General features: G+C 41.2%; 3 protein-coding genes across 5 annotated transcripts; all 3 read right to left on the minus strand.

Moving 5' to 3' along the window:
* Positions 1–58: 58 nt before the first annotated feature.
* Positions 59–10501, minus strand: LOC148885089 (tetratricopeptide repeat protein 39A). Of its 3 annotated transcripts, none has more exons than XM_089018287.1 (18): positions 9680–10501; positions 8360–8467; positions 7478–7609; positions 7247–7302; positions 6596–6663; positions 6409–6473; positions 5509–5608; positions 5364–5429; positions 5148–5256; positions 4974–5035; positions 4416–4475; positions 3732–3893; positions 3132–3223; positions 2838–2958; positions 1846–1957; positions 1647–1761; positions 1407–1523; positions 59–1237 (listed from the first exon to the last, which is right to left on the minus strand). In XM_089018287.1, exons 1-18 carry the CDS (start codon positions 9712–9714, stop codon positions 1147–1149), a joined length of 1671 nt encoding a protein of 556 aa, XP_088874413.1. In that variant the 5' UTR covers positions 9715–10501; the 3' UTR covers positions 59–1146. The 3 variants fall into 3 exon arrangements, with proteins under 3 accessions (XP_088874413.1, XP_088874412.1, XP_088874414.1); XM_089018286.1 differs by having other exon boundaries at positions 4974–5041; positions 9680–9822; XM_089018288.1 differs by having other exon boundaries at positions 4974–5041; positions 8132–8467; positions 9680–9720.
* Positions 10502–10923: 422 nt separating this feature from the next.
* Positions 10924–14363, minus strand: tspan34b (tetraspanin 34b). The gene is made up of 7 exons (XM_089018292.1): positions 14243–14363; positions 13295–13510; positions 13160–13234; positions 12976–13083; positions 11949–12083; positions 11741–11836; positions 10924–11634 (listed from the first exon to the last, which is right to left on the minus strand). The coding sequence occupies exons 1-7, from the start codon at positions 14297–14299 to the stop codon at positions 11575–11577; spliced, it is 747 nt and encodes a 248-aa protein (XP_088874418.1). The 5' UTR covers positions 14300–14363; the 3' UTR covers positions 10924–11574.
* A 3941-nt stretch (positions 14364–18304) lies between these two features.
* znf653 (zinc finger protein 653) lies at positions 18305–24529 on the minus strand. Its single transcript, XM_089018285.1, has 10 exons — positions 24028–24529; positions 23855–23904; positions 22468–22782; positions 21540–22000; positions 20697–20868; positions 19703–19775; positions 19509–19620; positions 19309–19423; positions 19136–19235; positions 18305–18770 (listed from the first exon to the last, which is right to left on the minus strand). The coding sequence occupies exons 1-10, from the start codon at positions 24321–24323 to the stop codon at positions 18593–18595; spliced, it is 1872 nt and encodes a 623-aa protein (XP_088874411.1). The 5' UTR covers positions 24324–24529; the 3' UTR covers positions 18305–18592.
* Positions 24530–24547: the final 18 nt, after the last annotated feature.

Genomic DNA, 24547 nt, shown 5'->3' on the forward strand with positions numbered 1-24547 from the left:
TATATATATATATATATATATATATATATATATATATATATATATATATAAGTTCTATTCAAAACTACACTGTACAACCTTCTTCTACGGTTTGACACCAACGAGGTCTTACCTTTCTCAAATGGTTAAAAAAAAAAAAAAGACCGCCCCAATATAAATCCAGCATTCAGTTGATGAAAACGGATCAAAGTACAGTGATACCTTGGCTTACGAACTTAATTGGTTGCCAGACAGAGTGTGTATCCCAAAAATTAATTTCCCTTCGGAAACCATTAAAATGAGATTAATCTGTTCTCAGGTCCCCATAAAACATTTTCTAATTTGTTAAGCCTTAAAACTACACAAACTATACCTCATTTTATGTCTAATAAATGTGATATGGTATTATAATTAAATAAATAAAATGTACAGTATAATAAAGTGGTTTTATTGACCTTTGTGATGGTCGTTGATGGCTTGATGGAATGGAGTGGCCGCTTTCATCAGCTTTAAACACTTGATGAGGAAGGTAGCCTTCTTCTTTCACCATCTTGAGGAATGATCCCTTAGAGGTGCTTTCTCTGCGATAATTTTACCTTGTTCCTCATCAATTTCATAACTTTGCTGCTGTGAAATGTAAATTTCTCCACTGCAAGACTAATAAAGGCAAATCCAATCCAATTATGTTCTGTTTAGCTGGGTTGATAGCTTTTTGCGTCAAGTGTACAGATGGCTTGCGCGGGTTGATTGATGGGATATTTTAACCTTGCAGTCTACACTCTGCCTTTGAACGTTGAAACTCTCACTGTCGTCTGCCTGTCTCTTTAATGTTTAAACCACCCCCTCACTGCTCACGTGGCTTTAACCGAAGACTGGGGGCGGGGAATAGAGGACAAAAATAGTCGGCTGCCATTTTGTTGTTAGAAGAACGGGCTCGTTGGCGAACGACACATCACTCATTGAGGCAGCTCCGTGGATGAAAAAAGTTCGTATACTAAGGTAAAATTTCCATCAATGTAACGTTCGTAAACCGAAAAGTTTGTAAGCCAAGGGGTTCGTAAACCGAGCTATCACTGTATAAAACTGGACATGGGCTCAATCTGCCAAAGCGCCTCCATGGCGGCACTCGGAAGAGATGTCTTTCTTGATAAAAATGTCTCTCCACCCTTATGGACGAGTTTCGTCTTCCAGTTTGGCCAGAGCGGCGTGGATCCTGAACTGCGTACGAGATTCCATCGAGTATTCTTTGTAGTTGTTTCTAGAAGTCACAACAAGGGACTGTTAAAGGACAACCGACACCATTTTTTTTTGTTTCCTAACTTTAGCTATCTAGCTGGCGAGGTAGCTCTCTATCAGCGACTGTATCCTGTGACTGTAAAGTGACCTTGAGAGTTTTGAAAGGCTAACTAGCTTTCTTAGTCACTTACTTGGCCTTGTGGAGCAGCTTGATGGCCTCGTCCCGTCGGCCTTGTTCAATGAAAAGAAGACTGAGCTCCACCATGGAGTTAGGAATGAGGTAGTGGTCGAACCGGAGCTTCTTCTCACTGAACAAACCAAAAACGTTCTACTACGATTCATTGACAGCCTTTTGGAGATTGCGGGCCAACGGCCAGTTAGCAACCAAAAAGGGGTTCTTGTCAAGTGGCATCAAATGCTAAGTCGCTAACCTGGAAGAGACTTTTTGGAAGCATTCCTCGGCACCCTGGAGGAGCCCCTGGTTTTTCAAACACATTCCCTTCAGCAGGTGGACGACACAACGGTCATCCAGGGTGTACTCGTTTTCTACGGAGGTGCAAGCAGACAGACCGACGTCCCGCGTTACATTTTTTTATGGGTGTGATTGAGTAAAAGGGCACGTCTGAACACCTGGAGACTCCAACAGCGTACGCTCCGCTTCCACCAGAGTCTGGATGATGCCTTCAGTCAGCTCCGGTCGCTTTTTGATCATGCTAAAACCGTTCCACATGTACATCATCTCCTGGAATCGAGCAGGGGAATGGATGTCAAGGGTTTTTCAATTGCGAGTTTCCACAATACATTGATAGCTCGGTTTACGAACCCCTTGGCTTACAAACTTTTCGGCTTACGAACGTTACATTTATGAAAATTTTACCTTGGCAGACAAACTATTTTTTGGGATACACACGGAGCTGCCACAATGAGTGATGTGAATTTGTCCTCTATTCCCCGCCCCCAGTCTTCGGTTAAAGCCACTTGATTGGTCAAAATCGCAGCAATGAGGGGGGGGGGTTAAACATTAAAGAGACAGGCAGACGACAGAGAGTGAAAAAATGGATGGAAAACAGTGAAATTTGGACTCGTTTCAACTTTAATAGTTCAAAAGCAGAGTGTTGACTGAAAGGTTAATATATCCCATCAATCAGGCTCCACAAATAACCCGCACAAGCCATCTGTACACTTGATGCAAAAAGCTATCAACCCAGCTAAACAGAAGACAATTGTTGAGGAACAAGGTAAAATTATCGCACCTGGTGAAAGAAGAAAGCTACCTTCCTCATCAAGTGTTTAATGCTGATGAAAGCGGCCACTCCATTCCATCAAGCCATCAACGACCATCACAAAGGTCACTAAAACGACTTTATTATACAGTAGAGTTTATTTCTTTAATTATAATACCATAGCACATTTATTACACGTAAAATAAGGTATATTTTGTGTAATTTTAAGGCTTATTTACTAGAAAATGATGTTTTATGGGGACCTGGGAACGGATTATTCTCATTTTAATGGTTTCTTATGGGAAATTATTTTTGGGATACACACTTTTGGCCTTACACACTCTGTCTGGGAACCAATGAAGTTCGTAAGCCAAGGTATGAGTGTACGTGAAGTCTTACCAGTACTGGCACCGAGAGCCGAACGGGGCTGTGGGCTTTGTAGCGGCGAGCTTTGCGGATGGCAAATTTCTCTGTGGGCGGAGACTTGCCTGCTATCTTCTGCTTGAAGAGAGGCACGTGTCTAAACAGAAAGTGGGGGATTTAGCCCAAGGCAAAAGTGTCACCAAATCTCATAAATAACCAGTCGAGATTTATGGCAACTCGTGATGAAAATTCCAGATTTCTTAACGTGGATGTGCTGTATCTCACTTGATCACTTGCAACACAGTACAAATTAAGGGGGCAACGACAAACCTGAAGAGATCCACCTCATCTTCTCCAAAAGGACGTTCCTCTTCCCTCGGTAGCATGCTGAGATAGGCGGCTTTCATGTAGATGTACATGGCCTAAAGGAAGCACATCGGCAATCCATATTGCTGTGTAGATGCTATCTGATAGGTATACGTTGACAGCTAGCTACCAGGTAGATATCTACCTAATGTAGTTAGCTCGCTAGCTAACTGTCTAGTCAAAAAGCGAGCTAGCTAGATTTCTACTTCAAAAGAGCTATCTAGTCAAAATGCTAGCTAGATAGCTATCTAGTCAAAAAGAGATGGCTAACTATCTAGTTAAAAAGCTAGCTAGTCAAATAGCTAACTACCTATCAGCTATATCGTAATAAAACCTAGCTAACTAGTCAAATAGCTACCTAGCTAGTCAGAGCTAGTTAGATAGCTAGCTAGTCAGTTAGCTAGCTAGCTGTCAGCTAGCTATCTGGCTCGCCAGATAGCTATCTAGCTAGCCAGGTAGTCAGATATCTAGCCAGTTAGTCAGATAGCCAGCCAGCCAGATAGCTAGCCAGATAGCTAGCCAGATAGGTAGGTAGATAGATATTGTGTTTATGCTGGTGTGCACCTTGGACCAGCGGCTTTCCTTGCTGAGTAGGTCTGCATAGAAGTAGGCCATTTTCCACGCTCGCTTATACGTGAAGCACCACATCAACTCCCAGTAGCACATGTGATGGAACTGCTTCCACGCTTGCTGGGCTTTGCAGCCATCTTCAAATAGCGCCACCGCCTGGTGACACAACAGCATAACCGTGAAGACACTCAAAGCACGCAAAACACACATCACAAGGAAAAAAAGCCTTTTTGATCAATATAAGGTGCACGGTTTTTAGCTAATAGATAGCTAGTTAGGTAGCCAACTAGATAGCTATTTAGCAAATAGATACCAAATAGATATCTAGCAAGGTAGCCAGCTAGATAGCGAGATTAGCTAACCAAAAATAACTAATAGATAGCCAGCTAATAGATAGCAAATGGATAGCCAACTTGAAGACGGAACCTCAGACACCACTTTGGCGAGCCAGGTGTCGGTCTGAAAGGTCAAAGGTCATCATTTGAAATGGCTGCCATTTTCATGAAAGTGCTCCCGAGAAGGTGTGCAACCAGCGCGGTTAATGAGTAGATTATACGACGCCGCGCTTGTGAAATGAGATTCTTTGCCAAACAGGAAATGAGTCCAAACTCTTTTTTTTTTTTTTTTCTTCCCAGAGAACGATTCAAGGAACATTTTGTGACAACGACACGCACACACCTCGTCGATGTTTCCTTTCATCTCCTCTGCCCTGCCAGCAAAAAACAGAAAGATTGCTCCCTGCAGAAAAAGAAAGAGAAATGTTTGTCAAATTAAATAATAGGTTCAAATGGAGTACTGTATATAATTAACAATAATACAATTATATGAACATAAGCTCTCTATTTGCTATCTAGCTGGTTAGTTATAATAATAATAATAATAATAATAATAATAATAATAATAATAATAATAATACATTTCATTTCTAAGCGCCTTTCAAAACTCTCAAGGTCACTTTACAGTCACAGCGTTCACTCAAAAATTCAATGTATGATTATTATTATTATTATTATTATTATTATTATTACTACTACAATTACAACTACAACTACAACTACAAATACAAATACAAATATTATTATTATTACTTATGATTAATATTACTACGACTACTACAATTACAACTGCTACTACAATTACAACTACAATTATTATTATTAGTCGTAGTAGTATTATTATCCGGCAGCCATCTTTTTTGCACGCGAATTCCAATGGGGAATTTCACAATCCACTCACCCGCGGGTAGCGTAGCCGGAATATTTTCAGCAACCTTTCAGCTTCCGCCACATGACCCTCACCTGTTCCTGAGAGAGGAAGAGAGAGAGAGAGAGAGAGAGAGAGAGGAGGTGAAGATGAGAAACACCTTCCAGATCGCTCAACGGGAGCAAGAAAATGCGAGAGGAGACACACCGAGGATGAAGGTGAGAAAAGTGTAGTAACAAAGCAGGAGCAGAGCGCATAGCATGGAGCGCAGGTTCAAAGCCGTCGCGCCGTCGTCCAGCAGGGACAAACCGTAATCCTGAAACGGGAAGCAAAATGTCACATTTCCAACTCAAGTGCCTTGATTTCTATCTTTACTTTCAAAAAGTGCAACTTGGATGTCATATGAAAGGCTCACTCACATACCTTATCTCCAGAGAAGCCGGCGAACTCTAACACTTTTAAGATGCGTGGCGGAAATAACGAAAGCGTCTAAAAAAGAAAAAAGACAGAAAATTGCATTTGTGCAGCAAAACACGCACGCGAGCAACGTGGTCATGTGACACCGTACCAAATTAAAGGCTCCGATTCCAAAAGAAATCCCGCCTTCCAAGTGGGCGTGGCTCGGTCCTTTCAAACAGGTTTGGGATTTGACGTAGGAGTGCAAGTCTCTGGAGGAGCAAAGTGAACAACATCGGGAAAAAGGAAGTGATTCAACAACGTTAAAAACTGTCACGGCTAATCACCACATACGTGAGTACGCGTCAATTTTTTCTTTGTTTGGGTCAAAAAAATGTGGACACCCCTGGTTTCCATACTATGCAATCATTCCTCAACAAGACTATGAAGAAATGAGACGTGTCCAACGATTTCAAAAGTGCGGTCTGGGGGCCAAATGCGGCCCGTGGTCAATTTTCATCTGGCCTGCAGCCTCTATCATCAAATCAATAATGTCTGGTCCACATGTCAAATTAATCTATCTATTGGCTAGCTAGCTGGCTATCGGTTGGCTAACTATCCAGCTAGCTAGCTAAAAGTTCTTATCCGGTGACTCTAAAGTGTCCTTGAGACTTTTGAAAGGCGCTTAGAAATTAAATGTATTATTATTATTATTATTATTATTATTATTATTATTATTATTAAAAAAGTGACATGAATATGTAATCATTTTTTTTCAATGTAAATTACATTTTTGATATGCAGGTTCATTAATGCTGAAATTAAAATAAAAAATCAGAAATCATAGCAGAGTCCGGCAGTAGGGATATACAGTATATAGGGCCGAAACTGCCAGTAAGACTTTAGTTTGCTGACGAAGCTTCTTGGATAAGAAGCGAAACGTTCGACACCTTCAAATTTGTACAGATGACGGCTGAAGAAACCTTTTCATCGATGGACCACTCCTGTACCACAGAGAGCTTACACAGACATATTGCACATCAATGTATGTACCGCGTGTAAAGCAACTTACTTGTAAATCAGGTAACTGTTGCGCACTTTGATCCCACCTTTGATAAAACTCACCATGTTTTCATCCTGACAAGGAAAAAAATTTGCAGCTCGATAAATTCAAGGACATAGTGTGTGTGTGTGTGTGTGTGCGTTAAGCTAATGAGGCTAAATGAAGAATGCAGTGTAGCGTGTCATGGTTAGCATACCTGGAGGAAAGTGAGAGCAGCTCTTTGGAGTTGGCACTCTGCATAACACACTTCAGCATGCAGCTGCTCTGCGTATGCATGGGACAAAGGATATATATATATATATATATATATATATATATATATATATATATATATATATATATATATATATATATATATATATATATATAGTACACACCTACTCGAATAAATTGCCATTTTAAACTACTTTTTGAGTATACAAAGACACCTTGATTTGAAAAAAATATCATGTAATGTCAGATACATTTCATTAATAATAATAATAATAATAATAATACATTTCAGTTCAAAGCGCCTTTCAAGACTTTCAAAGTCACTTTACAGTCACAGGAGAAGTTTTTTCTGTGGGTGAGCAGCGGCAGCCACACGCACCAGCGTTCACTCAACCCGGAAGTAACTCAAATACTGTAGATAGAAAGCTAGCTAGCTAATAGATAGCTAGATAGCGGTTTACATGGAACCATTTGAAATTTGGGTTAAATTTTTAGCTAGCATCATCGCACTTCATGCTTGATTTGCTTTGGCGGGCCGAATAAAATGATGTGGCGGGCCAGATTTGGCCCCCGGGCCTTGACTTGGACACCTTTTGATTAAGAGGATGAACTTCACAAATGAACAAATATTTACCTTCAGTTAGCGGTTCCCCTGTTGACTTCCCTATGTTTGGAGACTTACGTCGGAACCTGTAACAAAGTTAGCATAGCAACATTCCGATTAGCATAAGGGATACCGTTTTCTCACCATCCAATTGTACGTCGACTTGACGGGACCATGCGATGATTCCAAATAGCAGTACAAGTAGCGACATTTTCCGCGATTGGTCTCAGTGACTGGACATTGAAGAACCCGACCTCTGACCTCTGACAGAGATCCTGAGCGTTCTTCATGGTGGCTCCGGCGTTGCAGATGTCGTCGTGCTGGAAAGTCATCATGGCCTGCATTTCCAGAACCGTCGCGTAGATGAGAGCGTGGTACATACTCTCGTCCACTCTGCAATGGAAAATTAGCATGCTTCGGGCGCACCGAATCACAACGTTGACACGTCTTCAAGGTCAAGGGGCAAGTCACAAACACGTGCAAGTCCAAGATGGCGCCCGAGTAGGCGCCATTTCTGTTTGTTTTTTGGTGTTGTTTTTGTGTTTTCTTTTGTCACTCTGAGTTGTGCGTCATGTGGAACGGATACGGATTATTTTCCAGCATTTTTTGGCCATTACATTCATCGAGGAAGAGACTCCGCCTTCTCGGCAGCACGAAAATGCCAACACTGGCCATTGTGCTTTTTCTGCACCTGTAGTGGGCAGCATTTTCACAGCCCTGCTTTGTTCAGCGGAAAGGTTGGTGCTGTTGGAAAGTTGGAAAGCTTGGAATTGAAGTGGATTTACGTGGGACAGGAGATTTTAGGCAATTTCTTTTTGTCAATGGATGCTACAGCTTTGTGTTGAGAGTGGCTGTCTTTACAGTGGCTCCTGTATTTTGTTTTTCTACTTCTTCCTTTCTTCAACAGCGCCTTACCCGTTGTTGATTTAACAGGGCTACCATTTTGAGTCTGTTGAATCAGTCAGACCTCGGGCGTCAGCTTCAGCAAACACACCATATCCTGGAGCGCAGACGCTTCCCTAAGCGACGCTCGTACCATGCAAATCATCTCACAAATCGCACGTTGTTCTTAGCAACAAACCGTGAGCAAAACCAAGCGACCCAAAATCCAACGCGAGAAACAAACAAAAGTTTTGGTTTTACTTTGACCGCAGCCTCTCTAGACTCTCATTGAAGTGATTGTTTAGGAAGAGATCCAAGGCCTCCATACACTCCTCCAGGCTTTCTTCCAGGCTCATCGGGGAGGAGTTGCTAAAATAGACAAAAAGTGCAACATAACCACCAGTTATAGGAACCTGATTTATAATTATAATAATACATTGTATTTATAGGCGCCTTTCAAAACTCTCAAGGTCACTTTACAGTCACAGGATCAGTTTTTCTATGGGTGAGCAGTGGCAGCCAATCCGGAATAACTCAAATAGATAGAAAGTTAGCTATCTAGCTAATAGACAACTAATAGATAGCTAGCTAGTTAGATAGCCAATAGATAACTAATAGATAGCCAATGGATAGCAAATAGTTAGCTAGCTAGTTAGATAGCCAATAGATAGCAAATAGATAGCTAGCTAGTTAGATAGCCAATAGATAGCCAGAAGATAGCTAGCTAAGTAGCAAGCTAGATAGCTAGCTAGATATCCAGATAGCCAGATAGATAGCTAGACAGTAGCGATGGGAATTCCGGCTCTTTTCAGAGAGCTGTTCCTTTTGGCTCGGCTCATTAAAATGATCTGGCTCTTTTGGCTCCCAAATGGCTCCTCATTTATTTATGTATTTATTTTTTTGACTATTTTCACAATTCTGACTTTGGAAGCACAGTAGAACACTTTGCCCGCTTTCTGTCCGAAATAGAAGTTTTTGGTCTTTGTTCTTTTGTCTTTTCCTTGCAAAACAGTACAGCGATAAAGCATGTCGATTCTCGCCACCTTCTTACTAAAATGAAACTGAAATCACGAAGAGCGGAAAGTAAAATTATACCGGAAGTGAGAACAACCCAACGTAATGTCAAGAAAATAAAGCAAAGCCATCTGCTGGTCAACTATGGGATTGCAATCATAAACAAATGTATCAGCTGCAGTTACAAAGTGGGAATTGTGACTTTATTCTCAGAATTCGGACTTTAAAGACCGAATTCGGACTTTAAACTCAGAATACTGACTTTAAAGTGAGTAAAGAGAGAATTCTGAGTATAAGGTAAGAATTCGGACTTTCTTTTCAGATTTCTCACTTTAAAGTCCGAATTCTGAAAAGAACGCTAGAATCTTGTCAACCATTATTTGTTTTCTTCTTCGGTGGCCCTAATCCTCTTCCGTAGTCCACAGTGGTTTATCGTTGTTTCAACAACTCCTCCAACAACGTTTTTAAGAGCTAAATTACCACGTCTAAATGCCGCAACTATGTCACACGACTGTTTAGTTTTTTTTTTTTGTGTGTAACTTCTTTTTCTTTTTGGGTCGTACTCACTTGTGATCAGCATGGTCGTCTTTTCCATTGGACATGTTCTCCGTCAGCTGCTACACCTGTTGGAACCTGTTGCAGTTCTCACACAACCGGAGCCAAACGAGGCGCATCGACAACAATCCGCACCTTTAAAACCAAACCTCCCGAGTGGGCCCGAACGCAATCCGAGTGCTGGCATTTATTTCTTCGGGTTTCCTGTTCAATCGTTTTGTGCTCCAGTCGGGAGTGCAGGTATGAGGAATGTGCCTAAAAGCCAAAAAGACTGTCGCACTTGACTCCTCCTCTGCTTCCCATTTGACACGCAAACTTTGAGGAAAAAATAAAAAATAAAAGCCACCGGCAGTCGAAAGTGTGCAAACACGTCATCGAACCACGTCGCGGGCCGGTCCGACCGGACGGCCGAACCGGCACGACATTGCCGGGCATGCATAATGATACTGCCTGTCGATTGCATTTGTAGCATAAAAATAGTCTTGAAAATCATTAAAAAAAATGGAAAGAAAAGTGGTGTGAGTGACGTCGTCGACTCAACCTTTTATTTGGTGAGTGTGTGTGTGTGTGTGTTTATTTTACTCGCTTTGATACTGCCCAAAAACGACATCCACACTCGCAGCCAAGTTTCACACCCATTCATTCATATTTGTCTGTTTGACGAGTAGTTAAAATATCCATTTGACCTACGTAAAATATTTTCTAAAAGCATGGAAATGTGTGTAGCGTAAAACGCTGTGTGTAAAAAAAAAAACAATAAAGCTTAAGGTGGCCTAAAGTTAGAAAACTACGACTAATCGCCACTAAAATTCACTGTCATAACACCATTAATTTTCTTTTACAATTCAGTAATACAGTTGTTAAATATTTACCTAAATGTGCCTGCGTGTTTGTTTCGAAGGAGGAACAGGAAGTGACGCATTTCGCCGCTTTCTTGTGGCCTCGTTTCCCATCGCCGAATCAGGAAGTTTGTTTTTCTGTCAAAACATGTTTCATCACACACGTAGTACATATGCCGACATTCGGAAGTCTGTGAAATCTGTTTTTAATGAATGTGTGTATCATATTTAATCCGTTTGACCACCAGAAAAGCGACTTGTGGGGCACGGTGGAGTCTGTCAGTACAGTGTTTCGGCCAGCGGGTGGCAGTGTTTCACAGACTTTGGGGTCGCAAAGGTTGGACTTGACAATTAATCGAGTAAATTGCGAGAAAAACATATTTTCAAACAACAAAAGCATGACAAAAAAGGACCATGGTCATTTCGTATGCTTTTATTTTAAAGGTCAGACATTCCAAAAGATCCGAAAAGAATATTTCGTCAGACACTGCAATTCGGGGGTTCTACATCGGTGCTACTTTTTTCCATTTGAATTAATACACGACAGGATAATCTTGGAGGGGTTTAAAATCAGCGATTCGGGGCCTTCAGCCCACTACCCCCACGCATTCACTGTTTACTCGTATATTCTGCTTATAAAGGCATCGTGAGAAAAGTGAATTAATGACGATAAAGTGCAGGTTTTCGTGGCAACCCTCCGCCCCCATAACTGGGCTCAAAATGTCTTCCAGCTCGTCAGTTTAAAACGCAACTCCTATTTGTCAGTAATCCTTTTAAATTAAACCGTAAATCTATTTTATTATGACGATATCACTCATGGCGTAAGACTCAGTCACATGAAATAATCACTGGCGTAAATTTGCAGTATCATTGATAAATGGTATTTTCACATAAATTTCATCATGTTTAAAATCGGCCACTTAGCTTCTCATCAAGCAGATTAGACATTCCTGTACAAATATAAGCGTTCTTTTTTTTTTTTTTTTTTTGATCAGGCAATATGATAAAGTACCGTTGAATTTGTCCTGGGATTAAAATGATCCATTTCGGAGTAGTTGACCTTTGCTGTCAGGCCGACCTTGATTTTATCTTGCAGTAAAGGATCATGGAAACCGTCATGGCACATAACTGCGGAAAATACACAGAATATACAGTCGCTAAGAAAAGCAAATATGATTCACTCTTGAGTCTTTGAAAGAAAAAAATCCGATTGATATGTGAGGAGTATCCGTACCTCAAGGGCTGCAATTCCCAGCGCCACACCTACAATTACCACCGTGTTGTCACTAATCAATTGCGTGAATTTGTCAAAGCAACCCGGCGGGATTGCCTGCAAAGAGTAAAGGGTAAAGGTCAAAACATGATTGGCTCATATCGCGGGTGTTATTTATTTTATTGATTGCATTTTTTTCCCCATCATGACCAAATAAGAGAGACCATACCATGAAATTGTCGATGACCGTTTGGTTACAGGGCTGAGGATCCGGACAGCACGGAGGCGGGTATTGATTGTTGTTGGCAACGAAATACGGAGAGTCGACAAAGTTTGACGAGTTGTAGATTCCGCAACATTTCAACTGAAGAAACAAAGACACAACATTGAAAAATAAACACATTGATAAATAAAGAGATAGATCATTAAAATACTAACAATACATACATAAATATGTGGATGGGTTATATAAATCCATCAATAAGTAAATGGGTAAATAACTAACTAATTAAATAAAACACTAACAATAAATAGACCATGTAAACAAATAAAGAAAAAAAGAAACAAACAAATAAATAAATAGATAAATGGGTAAATGGATAGAAAAATAAATCAACAAATAGACGCGTAGATAACTTGCTAAATAAATACATAAAAATGCATAAAAAACTAATAATAAATAAATAATAAATAGATACATACACAAATAAGTAGATGAATAAATAAATGAATAAATAATTACATAAATAAATAAGAGCACTAATAATAAATAAATACATAAAAAATGGATAGATAACTAACTAAATAAAACACTAATAATAAATAAATGAACAAATAAATAAATAGAACAATAAAAAAATATATATAAATACAAGAATATCGAATCAATACATATATGGATGGATAAATAAATAAATAGAAATACAAATAAATACATGAATACATAAAAACGCTAATAATAAATACATAAAACACTAATAATAAATAAATAAATAAATAAATAGATACACAAATAAATAAATAAAAAACAAACAATAAATACATGAATAAATAAATAAATAAATAGGAGCTAAATAATTAACTAATAAAAACATTTAATACGTAAATAAATATAACAAGAATATATTTATATAAATCCAAGAATATCAAATAAATATAAATAAAAATAAAAAAAATAAATAAAAATCAATCAATGAGTTAAATAAATGAATAAAAAGGCTTTGATGAAACAAATGTTGCGGTTGGGGGCTCCGCACCGTGCTCATTGTGGAATCCCAGAGTCCGGTGATGTCGGAATTCTTCCCATAGTCCTTCTTGATGCTCTGGACCGCCGCGGCGCCAAACCTTCGGAATACGTCTTCGGCCTGTCCAAATATTGAAGTCGTTTGCGTATTCGTAGTGGTAAAAGCTCAGCAACCACAAGGACGCGTGTCAACTTACTAAAGGTCTGAAGGCCAAAATCACCACAGCGCCCGCCACCTCCGCGAGGAAAACCAGCAGGACGATGATGAAGAACTACAAGAGTGACATTTGTCAACATGTCCTGAAAGTGAGTTGTCAACATCCGATTGTTACCAGGAGGAGCATGCACTTGCTCTCTCGGATGGCCCCGCAGCAGCCGAGAAAACCGATGACGAGCAGAAGGATTCCGACGGCGATCAGCAGGTAGCCCACGTTGAGGACTTGGCCCAGCTCCTCGGGGGCGTTTTCCATCGTGCCCAAAAAGGCCAAGATGGAGCCGCTGTCCACCTTCACCCAGATGCCAACACCCAGGATGACTGCACCCGATAACTGTTACATGGAATAACAAGGTTAGCAAGCTAGCTAACATTGATAACTAGCTAGTTAGGTATCCAACTAGCTAGCTAGCTACAAACAGTTTGATTCAAACATAACGTATAAAGCGCAAAACAAATTCATCGTTTTCAAATATCAAGTCAAAAATAATGACTGAAAAAGAGCTATATAGCTCGCTAGCTATTTCGCTCACTGGCTTGCTCGATAGATGAGCATGGAATTTCACAAGTTTCATTTGCTTTCACGGGCCAAATAATATGAGGTGGCGGCCCAGATTTGGCCCCCAGGACTTGACTTTAACACCTGCAATGTAAGGGATTAGCCAGATAGCTGAATTTAAAAAAAAAAAAGCTAGCTAGCTCACTAGCTATTTCACTCGCTAGGTAGCTCAATAGATGAGCGTGAAATTTCACAAGTTTGCTTTGCCTTCGCGGGCCGAATAATATGAGGTGGCGGGCCAGATTTGACCCCCGGGCCTTGACTTTGACACCCTTGCTGTCAGGGATTAGCCAGCTAGCTGAATAGAGAAAGAGCTAGCTATCTCGCTAGCTATTTCGCTCACTAGCTTGCTCGATAAATGAGCATGGAATTTCACAAGTTTGATTTGCTTTCGCGGGCCGAATATAATGAGGTGGCGGGCCAGATTTGGCCCCCGGGGCCTTGACTTGAACACCCGTGCCATCAAGTGTATTTCACGTTTAAATTAATATAAAAGTATGAACTTACAAAGATAATTCCATTGAAAATAAACATCATAAACTTGAGGAATCCAAAGCATCCCATTTTGGTCGCCGTCTGTTGCGTTTAATCTGGAGAAAGAAAAGTGAGTTGGACAGCCATCACACACACACACACACAAAAACAAATGAACAAACGGGCTAGCTTGCTGTTAGCTTTTCACCACCACTTGAAAGCTATTTCACTTCTCAAAAGATGCGATAGTGTATTGTGAACAATCTTATTTTGGATGTCTTTTAGCACATTGTAAGCGTCTCTTTCAAGCGGCAAAAAAGGGCGTGGTGCAAAGCACAAAATACACCTGCATTGTTTTTTATTTATTATTCCGCCATTCTTTATGAACATAACCTTTGACACTTCAAACATCACGCGTTTCAATTCATCCACATGACGTTGAACTAACACAGATCATCTTACGCGCGACAGTTTGCTTACCACTTGACTTCACCTATGCCGACATCCCATCATGCCCTCGGTTGGCGCTAACAGGAGGACCTCGCTTTTCGGCGCGCTAATAATAATAATAATAATATAACCCATTTCATGTCTAAGCGCCTTTCAAAACTCTCAAGGTCACTTTACAGTCACAGGATCAGCTTCTCTGTGGGTGAGCGGCGGCAGCCACAAGCGCCAGCGTTCACTCAACCCCGGTAGTAACTCAAATAGAATAGTAAGACAAATAGATAGAAAGCTAGCTAGCAAGCCAATAGATAGCTAATAGCTAGCCAGCTAAATAGCTAGCCAGCCAGCCAGATAGCTATTGTACAGTATTCCAGAAAAGACAAAGAGAATAGACTTAGCACAATATTTCTTATTAATGTCTACATTACTACTAATATTCATGTACGACAACTAATGTGAGCAGCGGCAGCCACACGCGCCAGCCCGGAAGTAACAAAGTAAAAAAAAAAAAAAAAAACTTAATAATATGACAACACAAAGACACAGAGATAACCCTTCTTGTATGTCATACACATCTAAATATGTGCAAAAATCATACAGAATACGGCAAAATACAACAGGTTTACAGGTGTGCTTAAAGTATTTCTCGGTTTGAAATACATGTATATAGAATAAGGTATATTGTGTGTAGTTTTAAGGCTTATTTAGAGAAAATGATATTTTATGGAGACCTGGGAACGGATTAGTCTCATTTTAATGGTTTCCTATGGGAAATAATTTTTTGGGATACACACTTTTCGCCTTACACACTCTGTCTGGGAACCAATTAAGTGCGTAAGCCAAGGTTCCACTGTAGGTAGGAATTTTGTGTTGCCATAGGAGCCTTAGTAGTTTTTCACATTTCAGAAAGCTCTGCAATGTGAGGTCTTGCTCCTCCTACTTAGAGCAAGGACCTATCAGAGCAGAGGTCTGGCACCGCCACCTCTGTCCATTAGGGTTATATGTATAGGGCCAGAGTAACCAGCACAACTTTTAGTTTGCTGACGAAGCTCTTCGGATGAGGGGCGAAACGAGGAACGAATTTTAAGCGCATTTCAAAGCTCTCAAGGACACTAATAGTCACAAATAAAAGGCAATTTACTTGATTATGCTTACCTCAAAGAGAATTTTTTTTTTTAAATCCAGGGAATGTTCGGAGCTGGGGGGGGGGGGGGTCGAGGGTCGTCTTCTTCTTCCTTGACTTGAAAAGACAAATGGACAACAAATATGGAAGACAAAAATAATTTTACCATCTGTGGCTGACTCGCATCTGTGAACGTTTTCCGGTTGATTTGGAAGTCATGCAGAACCAAAGAGGGAGGGGAGGGAGAAAAAGGGGGGAGGGAGGCGTGACCCAAACCTGCTGAAGGAACACATCACCATGGAGACGGACTGCCGCTTACTACCCACTGGGGGGAGGAGAAGGGGGACGTGGGGGAGGCTCCCGGATCACCTGGGTGGAAACTCCAGTTGGCAAGAGTCATTTTCAAAACAAACATTTTCAAAGGCTTTCTTTCACAATTGCCCTCTTCCCTCTCCCCCACGACGACTATTTTGGATTTCCGTCTTGGCGTCTTATTCAAATTGCGTTGATGAACTGAAACCTCGCCGCGCCGTGTGGTCAAAAGACAAACAACACACAAATCTGGTTAAATGCTGTTTAACTCCTTGACTGGCAGACGATGTGCAAAAACGTGTCCACGCCAGTGCCAGGGTTTTTGTCATTGTCACTCCAATTGCAGGGCCATACAGAATATTACTTTTAGGAGCGCATCAACATTCAAATCAGCGTTAGAAACCTTAGACTCTCTTCTTTCATAAAAAAAAAAGTTAATTCCTAAGTTATGTGGGTCTGGAGTTATCTGAGCTTGAAATGGGGGTGTCTATTGAATTTTAGGACGATGGCATCATTCCATGCAGCGTAACAAACCTTAGACGCTATTCTTTCATAAAAAAAGTTAATTCCTAAGTTATATGAGTCTGGAGTTATCTGAGCTTGAAATGGGGGCAACTGTTGAATTTTAGGACAACATCAACATTCAATGCAGCGTAAGAAACAGACTGTTTTCTTTCATCCACAAAAAAAAGAGGTAATTCCTAAATTATATGGATCTGGAGTTATCTGAGCTTGAAATGGGGGCAGCTGTTGAATTTTAGAAATACAAACACAAAGACAGAGAGTCATTCATTCTTCAGCACTTTCTGTACCGTCTTTGTGACATGAAGCAGTTCTAGATGAAAGAGAGGATCAAAGCGTCCTTTTCAGCAGTGGATCAGGCAATGTATTAGTTCTACATGCGGGCCAGATGTGACTGTAAAGTGTCCTTTAAAGCTTTGAAAGGTGCTTAAAATATAATGTATTATTATTATTATTATTATGACGGAGGGTGCGGGCCGAATGCAAATTGACCACGGGCCGCATTTGGCCCCCGGGCCGCAATTTGGATATGTATGACTTATGTAAGGTTTCAAAGTTGGCTGATTTCACACAATGACTTTCAGAAGTGACGCATGAGCGAAAACGATACGAATGATGAATCGTTGCGGAAAATTCCCGCCTTTCATTCGTCATCCTCGATTTGACAAGCTCAAGTTGTTGACAAGCGAGGCGCCATTGACGGTCCGTCTCTCCAAAGTCACGCCAGGCGAAAGGTTAGCCCATCAGTCACCGCGTGACGAAGCGCCCGCCGCGGTTTTGCTCATCCACACCCACGCTTGATCGCAAACACTCCAAGCTAGCACTTTACGGAAGCGAATGAAATGAAATGAAAATGTCATTGGGTGAAAAAATAAAATAAAAAATGGCGCTGTGTGAGTGCAGGGTGCATATTTGAATGATTCATCGGTTGATAAGACTTGTCGGACAATAAAAAAAAAAATGATTTGAAAAGAAAACGCAACGCAAGTGGCTTACGTGCACATTTTCAATTTGTTAACATTTCAAAGAATGCTCACAAATGGGGATGCAAAGTGTCCTTGGGAGTTTTGAAAAGCGCTTATAACAAAGTTGCCATCTTGCTTTATATTTATCTAGCTATCCAGCTGTCTATCTAGCTAGCTAGCTAGCTAGGTAGCCAGCTAGCTATTAGCTATCTGGCTGGCTGCCACGCTATCTATCAGCTAGCTTTCTATCTCAGTTACTTCCGGGTTGAGTGAAGGCTTACCTAGCTATCTATCTTTCTATCTTAGTTACTTAGCTGTCTATTAGCTAGCAAGCTTTCTATCTCAGTTACTTCCGGTTGAGTGAAGGCATAGCTAGCTATCTGTTAGCTATCTATTAGCTAGCCAGCTTTCTATCTGAGTTCCTTCCGGGTTGAGTGAAGGTCTAGCTAGCAATCTCTTAGGCATCTATTAGCTAGCTTATAAATGAAATGTATTATTATTGTATCTATTAGCTAGCTAGCTTTCTTTATTTTTGAGTTACTTCCGGGTTGAGTGAACGCTGGCGCGTGTGGCTGCCGCTGCTCACCCATAGTGAAGTGACCTTGAGAATTTTGAAAGGCGCTTATAAATGAAATGGATTATTACTATTACTATTACTTGTACTAGTACTATTCTTATTCTTAGTATTAGTATAATAATAATAATATATTATTACTAGTAGTAATAGTAGTAGTAGTATTATTATAAAACGGCCTGTCACCGTGATGCAAGGAGACCCCATCATTTCCTGAGAAGGCAACATTTACTTGTGTACAAAGTCAATAAAAAAAAACAAAAACAAATGACCATTCATCCTAAGGAGCACAAAACATCACCTTAAAAAAATACAATAAAATATTTGTAAGCGCTTCAATGTGTGTCTTTTTGTTGTTTTTTGCGATTGGCCGTGACCAGCACCGCCGTTGAATCCAAAGGTGGCAATGAAAGCAATGCGGGGAAGAAAGCAAGGAACCTTCATGAGGGGAGCTTCTCCGGGTGGCTTTTCAACTTGTGAAATTTCACACTGTCCAACTTCTCAAAGCGTTTGTGGCACAACTCGCAGGTGAAGTTGTAGTGGGCCTCCGGGGTGTGTTTCTTCATGTGCCAGTTGAGGGACGCACGCTGACGACATTGGTAACCGCAGATTTCGCATCTGATCAGTGGGAAGAAAAAAAAAAAGATGGAGTTGACGGATTGTGCGATTGGACCTTCTACTTCATCTTGGTTTCACTCCCTATCTATCTTTGTGACTGGTTTACTGTATATCCTGTCTATGATAGCTGTCCATCTTAAGCGCCTTGTTCCAGCTTCAGCTGTTGTTAAAAAATGCTAACTGGCTATTGGCTGCCTTGCTGACGAGCTATTAAAGGACAACCGACATCACTTTTTTGTTTCCTAACTGACATCAGAAAAACGTTTGATAGCATTTAAAATAGCCAAAACACACAGTATGATAGTTTTAGTCAAATGCAAAACACCAATAAAAATGACTTAAAAAAAGTAAGAGTAAGATCTTACTGTAAAGGTGTTTCTCCCGTGTGAGTCCGTCTGTGAACTTCCAGATGATTCTTGCGCTTGAACGATTTCCCACAGGTCTCGCAGATGAAATCTCGAACCCCTGGACAAAAATGGGAGTCATTGGAAAACAAGTACGCGCCGGCCATGACAATTTTTTTCCACAGTCGGTCCACCTGAATGGATGATCATGTGACGATGGAGGTGGTTGGACAGGTAGAATTTTTTTCCACAGCCTGGATGAGGGCAAACTTTGGTCCTGCCTTTCCGGTGAACTAAGTTCACGTGATTCTAAAAAAAAAAAAAAAAAAAAGGGTTGAGATGAAATTGTTGACGAAAGGTGAGATGTCGTCGTCGTCGTCGTCGTCTCACTGACCTGGAAGCTGCTGACGGCGACATAAACTTGAGTGCAGCCTTCGTAGGGGCAATGGAACATCTTGAGCATCCCGTCCGCCTCGACGATGGGGCCTCGCCTGTTTCTTTTTGATCTAGCGTCAACACAAATGTTTCATTCGGACGTCAATTATTCTGCAAATTAAAAACTACAAACAATTTTAGGAGGCGACAAACCTGCCAGGACTCCTTTGCAAGTCGTGGTCCGGAGCGTCAACGCTGGCTTGTAGCAGCTGCTTGTCATTGAATTCTGTAGCCAGTAAACAGTCACTTTACTTTTTGAAATGACTGAAATATTGGCAGCGATCGAGACTGTGAGCGGTATGTCACAAAACTGTTCAATAAGCTGCTTAAAATAATAACAAGAAGAAATTAAACAATCATAACCATACCTGTCAACCTTGGCGAAGAGCTGCCCTTATAAATGATTACACTAACTAGCTAGTTGGCTATCTATTAGCTATCTATCCAGCTAGCTAGCTAGCTAGCTGGCTATTAGCTAGCTCTTAGCTATCTGGCTATCTATTGGCTATCTGTTAAATATCTAGCTGGCTGGCTGGTTATCTATTAACTACATATTAGCTGGTTATCTAGCTATCTATTAGCTATCTAGCTGGCTGGCTATCTATTAGCTATCTATCCGGCTCGCTGGCTGGCTATCTATTAGCTGGCTAGCTACTTAGATGGCGATCTATTGGTTATCTGTTAGCTATGTGTTAGCTTGCTGGCTGGTTATCTAGCTATCTATTCGCTGTCTAGCTGGCCGGCTGGCTATCTATTAGCTATCTATCCAGTTGGCTGGCTATCATTAACTACCTATTAGCTGGTTATCTATCTATCTATCTATTAGCTATCTAGCTGGCTGGCTATCTATTAGCTATCTATCCAGCTGGCTGGCTATATATTAGCTATCTATTAGCTGGCTAGCTACTTAGCTGGCTATCTGTTAGCTACCTGTTGGCTGGCTAGCTGGCTAGCTGATTATCTGTTAGCTATCTATTAGCTAGCTAGTTAGCTTCCGGGTTGAGTGAACGCTGGCGCATGTGGCTGCCGCTGCTCACCCACAAGGTGACTATTTGTATACATCAAGTGTTGCACTGTAGCACTTGATGGCGTCTCATTGGAAAGAGCGGCAGACAACAAGTCGAATTGAATTTTCCGAGCGACACACCTGTCAAGCAGTCTCCAATCTCTGTCGCTTGGAGTTTGGAATGGGGCTCTTGGTGGTAGGAGACGTCGTCGATGACGCCGCAGGTGTCTTGCGCCGCAAAAGCGCCGCCCACGCCGAGCTGAATTCCGTCCGACGCAAGAGCCTCGTAACTGGGGCCGGTTATGATAATTAACTGTCGACAAAAATCAAGTGAAATCAGTCAATCAAGCAATACACGAATGTGCAAATGTGCATTTAAAGGACAACCGACACCTCCAGACAAGTTGCGTCCATAATTTGTAAAATGACTTCAAATGACTTCGACTGAGCGGATTTTACAAAGATTCCACCGCATAGAGCTACATTTTTTCCAAATCAGCCCATTTTCAACGGTGCTTGTACGCCATCTTGTGCATTTTCTGGGAGCTACGTTGGAGTCCAGATGGCTCGAATTGATACGGAAGGACTTCTTTTATCGATGGCAAACATGTATGCTTTCCTCTTCAGAACTATTTGAATCATATTCATAACTGGATGAGTAACAAGAAAGCATCCTCTCTGAATCGGAACTCTCTTGAAGCCATTGTTTTGATTCTGGAGCAAAGCAGTGTGTGACCAATGGTGATGTCACAAAAAAAGGGGGCGGGGCTTTCTGAATCTGCCCAGTTTTGAGTTCATTTATGGCAGTTTTGGGACACTTGAACTCATTTTTATTGGTGTTTTACATTTGATTAAAAATATCAGCCTGCGTGTTTTAGGTATTTTTAGATGCGTCTTTCTGATGTCAGTTAGGAAACAAAAAAAATGGTGTCACTTATCCTTTAACTCGTCTCATGGGTGGAAAAAAAGTCCAATCTTACCAACCTGTGAGCCTTCCAAAGGCGTCTGCTGGTTGGGAATCTCGCAGCTTGTCACCACCGTCTGCAAAGGGTCGAAAAGTTGCCCTTTTTCTTCAGTCCGAACGGGAGATGAGACCAACAGCTCCGGATGGGAGGGCGGGATAGAATCCCTCAAATTCTCCTCCGTGTCATCCAGTTTTTCACTAAAAGACGTTCCCACGATGACACACTCGTAATCACATCCCATTTCTAGTTCTTGCGCTTGTCCAGGTTCATCTTGGCTTCGTTGATTGTCCTCCGTCTCTTCGTCTGAGGCGAGGGGATGAAAAATGGGCTGGGGTCGTTCTAGAGGCATCTCCCAGACGGGCGGGACGGTCAGGGAGACGTCAGCGGACGAGGGTTCCACGCTTGGGTGCAACGTTACGGTTTCTTCTTCCAGATCATTTGCGGTTGTGGGCTCACAAACCACCGTTGTTTCTTCTAAATCTATAGAAAGCAGATTTTAAATAGATGAATGGATGAGAAATTCCTTAATTTGGTAGGTCGACAACTACAGTAAAGTCTCGTTATATCGATATCGGTTATATTGATAGTACTGCTTATTATGATACTATTTTCATTTCCCGGAAAATTTCTCGTCTTTCAGCCCGGTTCCACAGGCTGATTAATTCCTTACACGGAGCTTTGTCGCCCTCTTCTGCCTCTTTTTGGTGCAACACGAAGTTTTCAGACCAAACAAGTACAGCAAAATGCATTGACGTGGTGGAAGGACTGCTGCAATGTGTCCTTTTTTCGGTCAGGGGCGTTCCTTCAGTGACGTAGGGTGAGGACTCGTCACCAACTCAAAAAAAAGACTTCCATGTATAAGAAGGCGTTTTTAGCCGAAAAAAATCAACCATGTATAATAGTTGAAAAGAAAAACGAGACTTTACTGCACATTTTTCAATGTGTACCTTTGAACAAACTTGTTGTTTTTCTCTTCTGGCTTGAAAACCTTTTGGACGTGGGTGAGTCTCTTTCTGCAGCATTCTCAACATGGCCGCTTTCTGCGTTTTCGCTCTCCTCTTGCTCAGAATCGCTGGTTTCACTCAACGGGGAGAAGAGGTGTTGCACAAAGGAATGGTCGCAGTCACATTGCCAGATGGCGGCCGTGGAGAAGTTGGGACGGGGTTCCACGGCTCTGAGTTGTGGTTCATGAGGGCACGAACGCAAGTGATCCTGGTACCAACATACCAGGCTACGGAGATTCGATTCACGCTCTCTCTTAACTGGAAAAAGATGTAAGGCACGTGGACACATGACACTAGGTGGTGTAACTGCAGATTGACAGACAGCACTTGCTAGCTATTTGCTATCTATTAGCTCTGGATGGCTAGGTAGCTATCTAGCTAGCTATCTATTCACTATCCACCTGGCCGGCTATCTATCTGTTGGCTATCGATTGACTAGCTAGCTAGCTTTCTATCTATTTGAGTTACTTCCGGGTTGAGTGAACGCTGGCGCGTGTGTCTGCCGCTGCTCACCCACAGAAAAACGTATCCGGTGACTGTAAAGTTACCTTGAGAGTTTTGAAAGGCGCTTATAAATGAAATGGATTATTATTATTAGAAGTGTCAAAGGGTGTTGAAAATAGCAGCTCATTGTTTTTTCGAAAACCATCTGGTTTACAAGAATAAATTAATAATAATAATAATAATACATTTCATTTATCAGCGCCTTTGCGGCGAATTTTTGAATCCGCAGGTTACGATTGCCAATTTCAGAAAATGGGGGTGAGAGGTGGGCTGGATGCTAATGCTAGAATGAATCTGCCCACAAACGTTTTTTTATTTGTAGTGAAAGAAATAAACAATAATAATAATAATAACAATACATTTCATTTCTAAGCGCCTTTCAAAACTCTCAAGGTCACTTTACAGTCACAGTAAATTCATCTGTGCTGTATGTCATGCATATTAGCATATTTGACAATAAAGCTGACTGTGACTTTGACTGTTCTTGTTTAGAATTTCGAAAGCTTTCCAATGGTACCCTACTCGCTAAGATCTTCCAAAAATTAAGAAAGTTATAATAGTTTAAACGGTAATAAAGAACTCTGTCACGTATTTTCATTGTTTTAACTGTAATTACAGGCAGAAAATCCCCTCATATTTCGAAAATTAAAAATTCAATTATTTTATTATTATTTGTCATAGAACGATAATCTATACGTCATTTGAAAGCTATTTAAATGCACTTTAGTTTGGTATGAGAAAATGTGTGATGAATTCTTCTTGAAAAATCTCGTCACATGCTGTCATTGTGTGGTTTTGTCTGGCATTAATTGACTGACAGACTCACCTTTTCTTTCGTGCATCGAATCCAACGATCCATCTGGGAGAGTGTTTTTCCTGAAATATGCATGAATTGAATGTTTATTTTGAGGAATGGACGACCCTTTTGAAACTGTTCGCGTCATAGAAAAAGGCAAAATACGTGCATTGCCATAACAGATTTGCTTGCGCTGCGCTTACTTGGAGTGCTTCTGTTGATATTTCTCTCCAAACGTGGAATGAAGAACGATTAAATAGGCTGCCAGGCCAGCGTCACTCAAACTTGTGCGCCTTCGGAGCTCGCTCCAAAGCTTGTGCGATTCCCCCAAGTAAACCCTCCGAATGTCGTATTTTTTTCGGGATTCAAGACGTCGCTGTGCTCGGTCAGACTCTGTCAGCCTGGGTCTCCCCCTGCATCGTCTCAAGACACTTTTCCCTCGTTCCCCAGTCGGCTCAACGACTAGTGGAAGATCCAATTCTGTCAGGTTATTCGCCATCTTGACGACAACAGCTGATGCTGTTAATATGCGGAAGTTGTGGTGGTGTAAACCGGAAGTGCTAAAGGAACCCCGGCGTTTGTTCTCTAAAACGGCCGCGCTAAAAAAAACTACCAGTATACAAAGCGGTGTTTTTTTAGGTGTTCAATTACCTGACATGTTTCGGCGTATACTTTCGCCTTCGTCAGAGTGTCACGGACGTTGTTGTGACGCGTCATGGCTGT

This window comes from Hippocampus bargibanti, linkage group LG17 (genome assembly GCF_051943395.1).
Source record: "Hippocampus bargibanti isolate YZ-2025 linkage group LG17, ASM5194339v1, whole genome shotgun sequence".
Classification (NCBI taxonomy): Eukaryota; Metazoa; Chordata; class Actinopteri; order Syngnathiformes; family Syngnathidae; genus Hippocampus; species Hippocampus bargibanti.